We start from the raw sequence: 8,159 nt of genomic DNA, 5'->3' as shown, positions 1-8,159 counted from the left end.
GAGAGAGAGAGAGAGAGAGAGAGAGAGAGAGAGAGAGAGAGAGAGAGAGAGAGAGAGGGGAGAGAGAGAGAGAGGAGAGGAGAGAGAGGAGAGGAGAGGAGAGGAGAGGAGAGGAGAGGAGAGGAGAGAGAGAGAGAGGAGAGGAGAGAGAGGAAAGCAAGGAGAGGAGAGAAGAGAGAGGAGAGGAGAGAGAGAGGAGAGGAGAGAGAGAAGAGGGAGAAGAGAGGAGAGAGGAAAGAGAGGAGAGGAGAGGAGAGAGAGGAGAGAGAGGAGAGGAGAGAGAGGAGAGGAGAGAGAGAAGAGGGAGAAGAGAGAGAGGAGAGGTGAGAGAGGAGAGGTGAGAGAGGAGAGAGGAGAGGTGAGAGAGGAGAGAGGAGAGGAGAGAGGAGAGAGAGGGAGAGAGGGGAGAGAGAGGGGAGAGAGAGAGGGGAGAGAGAGGGGAGAGAGAGGGGAGAGAGGGGGGGAGAGAGGGAGAGAGAGAGAGAGAGAGAGAGAGAGAGAGAGAGAGAGAGAGAGAGAGAGAGAGAGAGAGAGAGAGAGAGAGAGAGAGAGAGAGAGAGAGAGGAGATCTCAATGGCTGGGTCCCCTCTGCACTCTGCTGGTGCCTCCCATATGGGAAATACAGAACACAGAGACAGAATTGTCAGCATTACTGTTCTTGCATTGCTTGCCTTCTGTCCACCAGCTGCCATGCTGGGGGTAGCCCCTAGGCCGAGTGATGGGCATTGTTCCCTCATGCCGCTCTGGCTTCCCCCGGCTCACAGACAGATTTGGTCTCACCTGCGCCCCCTGCAGTTCTAAAAGTAAAGAGAAGAGAGAACCAGGTCAGGCAGAAGTGCTGTTCTTGACTCTATTTCTCCGACCAGCTTTTAGGGAAATGTCCACAGCGCAAGAGGAAGGCCAGCATGAGGCCAGCATGCATATGAGTCAGTGTGAAGAGCAAGTGGTGTTTAGTCCAGCTCATGAGCTCATTTAGTCTCATGAGAGTAATGACATCAAGTAGGAATCAATAGCAAGTGTTTCGGTCCATGCCTTATTTGTGCACAAATGCAAGGTTGGCATGATCTAGGGTGCCCAGTATGGCACAAGGGACTAAGAAATATTAGTTACAGGGCCCAGAGAGATAGCACAGTGGTGTTTGCCTTGCAAGCAGCTGATCCAGGACCAAAGGTGATTGGTTCGAATCCTGGTGTCCCACATGGTCCCCCGTGCCTGCCAGGAGCTATTTTTGAGTAGACAGCCAGGAGTAACCCTTGAGCACCGCCGGGTTTGACCCCCAAAAAAAAAAAAAAAAAGAAATATTAGTTACAAAAGAGACTGAGTCAGAAGAGCTGCCTGAGCACTGTTTCCTGAGCACTGAGCCATGAATGAATGCTCCATAAGCCAGGAGTGTTCCCTGAACACAGAGCCAAGAATAAATCCTGGGCACCACTGATGTGGTTCAACTCCCCCACAGGTTGCCCCTCTCCCAAATAAGACTGAGACCTGGCCATGGGTGCCGGGCAGTCTGAGTGAGCCTTGGAAGGAATCAAAATTGCAGAAAGCCGGTGGCTGGGCTGGGGTGAGATTGTGTGGAGAGAGAAGCAGAGTTAACCAAGACCAGGTAGGTTTAATTCAGCTAGAAGGCTCTAGTGAGTCCTGAGTCTTGAGGAGCCAGTGAGATTTCCCTGCTTTTCCCCTTACTCCAAGAGTCTGTTTGAAGTGATGCTTTTCCAGAACCTTTCTTCAAGAGTGGTCAGAGCTGTTAGATGGCTGTGGTCAGGGAAGGGTGATACTACACCCTTACCTTTCACAGTGTCTTCTACCATTGAGAGTTCAGGTCGCTAGGATCTGTTTCTGGTGCTTTCCAGGTTCTGTTCAGCATGGAGAAAGAGAGGGGAATGCACTTGGGCTGAGGCTCAAAAGAGGGGATGGGGCACTTCTGCAGACCCTGGCTCTCCCAAGATGGCCTCACCCAGCATCCAGACCCCAACCAACCATGGCCACTTTGCACTCACTTGCTCACCAACATCTCCCACGAGGAGGGGGACTTTCATGGGACGTGGGCAAACACACCACAGAGAGCAGTGGGGCCTGAATTCCTGAAGGAAGCGACATCACAGGTAAATCTGATAACCTCCCATCTGAGGCCAGAAGTCTCATCCACCCAACAATTATTTCTGAAATAACAGCTTCCTTGGGACCAGGCAGGCTGTGTGTAATTAGCCCAACTCCAGGCCTAATCCTCTAGTCACTTCTGCCTTCCGGGGGCATCTATGACTTTCTAGGGCTGAGCCAGGTCCTGTGCACTGAAGATGAAGACTAGATGCTGTGTTAGGCACCCTCAAAGCATATGGTACTCCAAAGGTCGGGGCACCCACTGAGATTCTAGAATCCAAGAATCACATCTTCCCGTGAAGACTTCACCCCTGATTATTTGCAGTCCTCACTGGGATTTCTAGTGTAGACTTAGGGTCCACAAATGTTCCCACTTGAGGAAATGAGGCTATTGAACACTCATTTTAATAAGCCGTGCCCTGCAGAAAGTACGTTTGGATTTTATTTTGTTTGGCATAATAGCCTGTGGTGCTCAGGTTTTACTCTGCTGTCTGTGCTCAGGAGTCATTTCTGGTGGAGTTTGTGGGTCCATATATGGCGCTGAGAATCAAACTTGAATCAGCCTCATGCAAGGCAAGAGCCTTAATTCCTGGTAGATCTCTCTGGCCCGAGATGAACTTTTGGATTTCGTCTCCGTTGATTCCTGTTATTCTTCTCCTGAGGGACATTTTCCTTCCCTCCTGACAAAGGAATCACTACTCAGAGGAGCACTTAACTTGGTTAATGGGTGAGTCACGACCCAAATCTGGGTTCTAGCATGGCTGCCATGGCCACATCAGGTGCCTGCATATCCCCAGGGTGTCCACAAGTCTGGAAAGGAGAAGGTGACACTCCAGATCACCAACAAGGCACTCTTTTCCTTTTGTTTTGTGTGTGTGTGTGTGTGTGTGTGTGTGTGTGTGTGTGTGTTGGGGGACAACACTGGCAGTACTCAGGGTTTATTCCTGGCTCTGTGCTTCCAAAATTGGTGCCAGCGATTGAACCCGGATCAACTGCATGCAATGCTTGCATGCAGTGTATCCTTTCCTAATAGAATGTTCACTCTTGTCCTCTTTAGAAACATTTCTGGCTGCGTTGACACATCCCAGCAGCATCCTTTAACTGTCGGTTCCCCATCCTGCAGCCTGCCATCACTCCTCCCGACTCAGGCCGTGAGAAACAAGGCTGGGGCTGGGGTACACAAGCACGAAATTCCTGGGCTCGCAGGCTGCTGCAGGCTGATGGCGGTGCCTTCGGGCCCCGTGGGTGAAGGTGAAGGCGGCCCAAGTTCTGCAGCACCTCCCACAGAATCTGAGCTCCCAGCGCTGTCGCAAAGGGCCTCCCTTATCCCAAGGAATGGCTTGCATTAGGGTCACTACAGAAGCCACCCCAGAGAGCGACAAGAGGCCCTAAGAAGTTGGGGGTTTGGGGGTGCAGAGCTGCTGCCTGCAATGTGACTCATTCCCGGAGCTCGCTTGCGTCTGGACGCGTCCCGGGAGATTAGGGCGGGTCTGGCCCTGGGTCCGGCACCACCATGAACAATAACTTCTGCAGGGCCCTGGTGGAGCGCAGGCCCGGTGCGCCCCCCAGTTGCATGCAATTGGGGGTCGTGCCCGCGCCCCCCAGGCAGGCGCCTCTACCCCCCGCCGAGCCCCTGGGAAACGTGCCTTTCCTGTTGTACCCGGGGCCTGCCGAGGCGCCCTACTACGACGCCTACGCGGGCGTGTTCCCCTACGTGCCCTTCCCGGGCGCCTTCGGGGTCTACGATTACCCCTTCGAGCCCGCCTTCATCCAGAAGCGCAACGAGCGCGAGCGGCAGCGGGTCAAGTGCGTGAACGAGGGCTACGCGCGCCTCCGGGGCCACCTGCCCGGCGCGCTGGCCGAGAAGCGGCTCAGCAAGGTGGAGACGCTGCGCGCCGCCATCCGCTACATCAAGTACCTGCAGGAACTGCTCAGCGCCTCCCCGGACGGAGGCCCGGCACCCCTCGGAGCGCCCACCTGCCGGGGCCCCGATGCGTCCGAGTCCCCCTGCTTCTCCTCCTCCTCACCTCTGCTGGAGTCGGAGGAGTCCAGCCACTGACCGCGTCCACACCCGCTGCAGCACCATCACCCCTGGTCTGGCTCATGCTGGATGTCACAGCATCCTCATGGATGGATTGGATGGGTGTCCTCCATCGACTAAGAGGAAGGCTGAGTGTGTCCTGTCTCCCCCCCGGATCTGGCCACACTGTCCCAGAATGGCCGGTTCTTCCCAAGAGGCTTCATGAGGTTCTTCTTGGCTTGAGGAAACTGTAAAATCACCCCTACGCACTGTATTTCCAAGCCCAGGTGAACTGAGTCTGCATCAGGGTCGCATAATAAATAAGACTAGGTTGAGGGTGAAACAAGTGTAGTCTGACAGTCTTCTACCTAGTATGGAGCTCCTGCCAGAACTACAGCTTTTATTGAGTACAGAGAACACCCCTGAGTGGGGCAGTATACCCACCCAGCTTTACAAGTCAGGCCATCTCTGTTTGGGGGTAAATCTAAGTTGTAAACAAAACATACAAAGAAACCAGGATTGGTCTTTGTTTTGGGTAAAATAAGGTGTAACGCAACAGAAACCTCCTTTGAGGAAGGAAAGCAGAGGTCAATAATGGAAGGTGCCTATGCTCAGAATTAGGGAGAGATGGTAGAGTGTACGTGGCCCACCCGCACCCCCATGACCACCCCCACAGCAACCTTGACCTGAGTTTTCCAGGGCTGGGTGAGGACTGTACTTGCCGGGATGGGGCTCTCTCCCATCAAATGCAGGCAGGAAAATAAAGTTTTACTGAGTTGCCTTTCCTGCACCTAAATCTGTTGTTGGGATGGTGTGTGTGAGGGTGGGGTCCTGGAGCTTCTGTGGCCAGCTGACAGCTGGCGAGGGGAATTCCAGCTTCCCTGGTCACCAGGAGGCAACAGGAAGAAGGTACAAATCATGCATTCTCAACCAGTGAGCTAGGTGGTGGCTAATCCTGAGTTCTGGAACCTTCTGTACAGATGTGGAGTAGTCGACTGTCTCCCTGACATGGAGTGTACAGATGGTGAGGTGGGGTCGGGGGGATGTCAAGAGTGAACATGCCATGGAGAGAGCCATGGGCGATGCCCAGAGCTTTTTCCTGCAATATGGGAGGAAGATTCATCTTGGTCAAGGGGACCCAGATGGGGCCGGAGAGATAGCATGGAGGCAAGGCGTTTGCCTTGCATGCAGAAGGACGGTGGTTCAAGTCCCGGCATCTCAAATGGTCCCCCGTGCCTGCCAGGGTTTTTTTTTTTTTTTTCTGAGCATAGAGCCAGGAGTAACCCCTGAGTGCTGCGGGTATGGCCCAAAAACAAACAACAACAAAATGGGGGGCCCAGATGAAACCCCTGGATTGAGGTCTGAGAGCCTTTTCATGAACTTTCTAAGGCCCTGCCTCCAGATTCATCTGTCTTCTGTCTGGTCTCCACCTCTAAGCTGCTTCCCCCAGCCCCACCCCACTCCGCCTCCCTGGGACAGACTGCTGGGCTGAACAGGGTGACAGCTGCCTGGCTCCAGGACTTCGGCTACGGGTGGCGGCTAATTTTACCCACCAAGAGTCTGAGGATAATCCTCAGTCCCACCCCCATTGGCTCAGGAGCCACTGTGGGTCCAGTCCCCAAGGTTGGGGCATTGGGGACGCAGGGCAGAGAGGGCCTTGGGCTGGGTGAGACCAAAGGAACCATGGAACCACAATCACCTCAGGACGAGGGTTTGAAGAAGAAGCAGCCCAAGAAACCAGACCCCGAGGTGCTGCCCAGGCCACCCCGTGCCTTGTTCTGCCTGACCCTGCAAAACCCACTGCGAAAGGCCTGTATTAGCGTCGTGGAATGGAAGTATCCTTGGGGCCTATATTGGGGCAGGGGGGACAGAAGCTTGTATGGGGTGAGCCTACCAAAAACAGGCTGAGGGTGGGGGAAGTGGAGGAAACTCTAAGGCCTCAGATCCTGGCACCCTGTTTTCCCTACGAGAGGAATGGGCCATGCCCCTAACTCAAGAGCAGGAGAGATCAGACTAATATTGACATATAATAGGGAACCCCTGCAAGAAACTCTCCCAACTCTGGTTGGTGGAGGGCGTGGAAGGGCGGGTTTGCAGGTGCGGAGTGTCTTTGGGGTTTGCAGGCAGGGGAGGCCACAGGAGATGAGGCAGAACCTGGGACACTGTTGGGTTCCAAGCCACAGACCCAACAGGCCTGAATCTTCAGATCCAAGAGGCCAAGGGGACAGGCCCAAACCCCTTCTCTGTAGCCTGGGTGCTGGGGGAAGATGGTGGCACTCTGGAGTCATTTAGGGAGGGAGGTGCAGTTGGTTGATAAGGTATGGCCAGCAGCACTTGGGGAGGGGGTCCATGGAGGACTATCACAGCCGATGCAGTAGGGTCCCCCAATCGAGTCTGGCTACCCACTCCTGCCCCCCCCCCACTTCCCTTTGAAGAATGGAAAACAGGCTAAACTGGAGATCTGGCAAGGCAAGATCAGGGCAAGGACCAGCTGGTTCTCCAGCTGCCCTAAGCCCCTTCAAGTCTCCAGTAGCCTCTCCTACCCATCTGGGGGACCCACTGGCCCTGGGGTCTCCCTCCCCAGCCTTGGATCCTCAATGTCTTTTCTTTTGGGCTCCATGTCTCCTGCCACATGAGCGGTTTCTGGGGAGGGAATGGGGCGTCCAAATACACCTTCCATCTGCTATGCCTTGCACCCAGCCTCTACTCAAGCCCCTCACCACTTGAATCCTTCCTCCTCTTTCCCAGCCACTCAGGTTGGCCCAGGCTGCACCACCAGCAAAGTGAGAATAGAGGGGCCTAGGGAACCCTTGGGGAGTAGCCAGGAGGAGGACAGTTAAGCCCTCTTCTTTCCTTCCCCTCCATTCTACTTCTCTGGGGTATCTGACTTCTGCAGGGTTTGAGGGCAAACGGGGAATTCCAGCTCTTAAAATGAGGAGCCTCAGAGGGGCGGCGGGGCGCGGGGGGCCGAAAATAAAAAAGAAAAAAAAAATGAGGAGCCTCTGACTTAAACCTCATCCCAGGCCTAAAGCAGCTACATGTAAGGTCCCCATGGAAGGGGAGAAGAAAGAGGAAAGGAGGGAAGGAGAGAGAGAATGAGGGAAAGAAAAGGAGAGAACAGTGGTCCCCACTGGTCCTCTGGCTCCCTTTAGTCTCCCCCACCTGCTATTTCATCACACGCACCTGTGGCCTCTCCTTAACTTCAGTCCAGACCCTTCGAGACCATCATCTTGCTCACCATCTTTGCCAACTGTGTGGCCCTGGCTGTGTACCTTCCCATGCCAGAGGATGACAACAACACCCTGAACATGGGCCTGGTAAGACCCTCCCTATTGGCTGTGATCCCCATCAGGGTTGCCCAGGGACAATCCATCTGGAACTTTCTTTTCCTGGGACACAGTCCTTGACTTGGGGCCCTTTGTAGGGCTCTGGGAATTGTCATAACTTTGTAGGGTCATCTTGAGTGAATGAACACAGTGGTGCATGCCTGGAGGCTCGCTGTGTCTGGGCTGTGCTGAGCACCCTCAAAAATGAGCATAGAGGGGCCGGTGAGATAGCATGGAGGTAAGGCATTTGTCTTCCATGCAGAAGGACGGTGGTTTGAATCCTGGCATCCCATATGGTCCCCCCGTGCCAGCCAGGGGCGATTTCTGAGCGTAGAGCCAGGAGTTACCCCTGAGCGCTGTTGGGCACTTACTTGCCTGACCTGGGTTCAATTCCTGGCATCCAATATGATTCTCTGAGCTCATTAGCAGTGATCCTTGAGCACAGAGCCAGGAGTGAGCCCTGAAATTGACTGACTGTCCCCAGAAGAGTCTGGAGATACATGGAAGGTTAGGGAGTTCAGTTCATGTCAATGTCCCTTCCTGATGCTTCCAGAAGGAACTTTCTGCCTTGACTCTGCCTTTCCAGGGGAGTCTCACTCAGGAGTCCCAAGAGAGGACAGGATTTAACATTCTGTACCACCTTCTCCTTGTGCCACCACCAAGACACAGACAAGTCCCAATGAATGGCAGAGCTTGAGGGACCTTCCAGAACCTGA

General features: G+C 54.3%; 2 protein-coding genes across 2 annotated transcripts in view; both read left to right on the top strand.

The window, feature by feature from the left end:
• Window positions 1–3,610: 3,610 nt before the first annotated feature.
• Window positions 3,611–4,156, top strand: ASCL5 (achaete-scute family bHLH transcription factor 5). The gene has a single exon (XM_049770685.1). The coding sequence runs from the start codon at window positions 3,611–3,613 to the stop codon at window positions 4,154–4,156; it is 546 nt and encodes a 181-aa protein (XP_049626642.1).
• A 1,644-nt stretch (window positions 4,157–5,800) lies between these two features.
• Window positions 5,801–8,159, top strand: part of CACNA1S (calcium voltage-gated channel subunit alpha1 S) — a 58,719-nt gene continuing 56,360 nt past the window's right edge. Inside the window, exons 1-2 of the mRNA XM_049770788.1 lie at window positions 5,801–5,952; window positions 7,329–7,434. Coding sequence (XP_049626745.1) covers window positions 5,801–5,952; window positions 7,329–7,434 — 258 coding nt within the window. The remainder of the gene's footprint in view (window positions 5,953–7,328; window positions 7,435–8,159) is intronic.

This window comes from Suncus etruscus, chromosome 3 (genome assembly GCF_024139225.1).
Source record: "Suncus etruscus isolate mSunEtr1 chromosome 3, mSunEtr1.pri.cur, whole genome shotgun sequence".
Lineage (NCBI taxonomy): Eukaryota > Metazoa > Chordata > Mammalia > Eulipotyphla > Soricidae > Suncus > Suncus etruscus.
The sequence above is the reverse complement of the archived record's forward strand: the minus strand, read 5'-3'. Positions and strand labels throughout refer to the sequence as shown.

Excerpts from the sequence above, each read along its gene's own strand:
- ASCL5 (XM_049770685.1), top strand. The coding sequence starts at position 3,611 with ATGAACAATAACTTCTGCAGGGCCCTGGTGGAGCGCAGGCCCGGTGCG.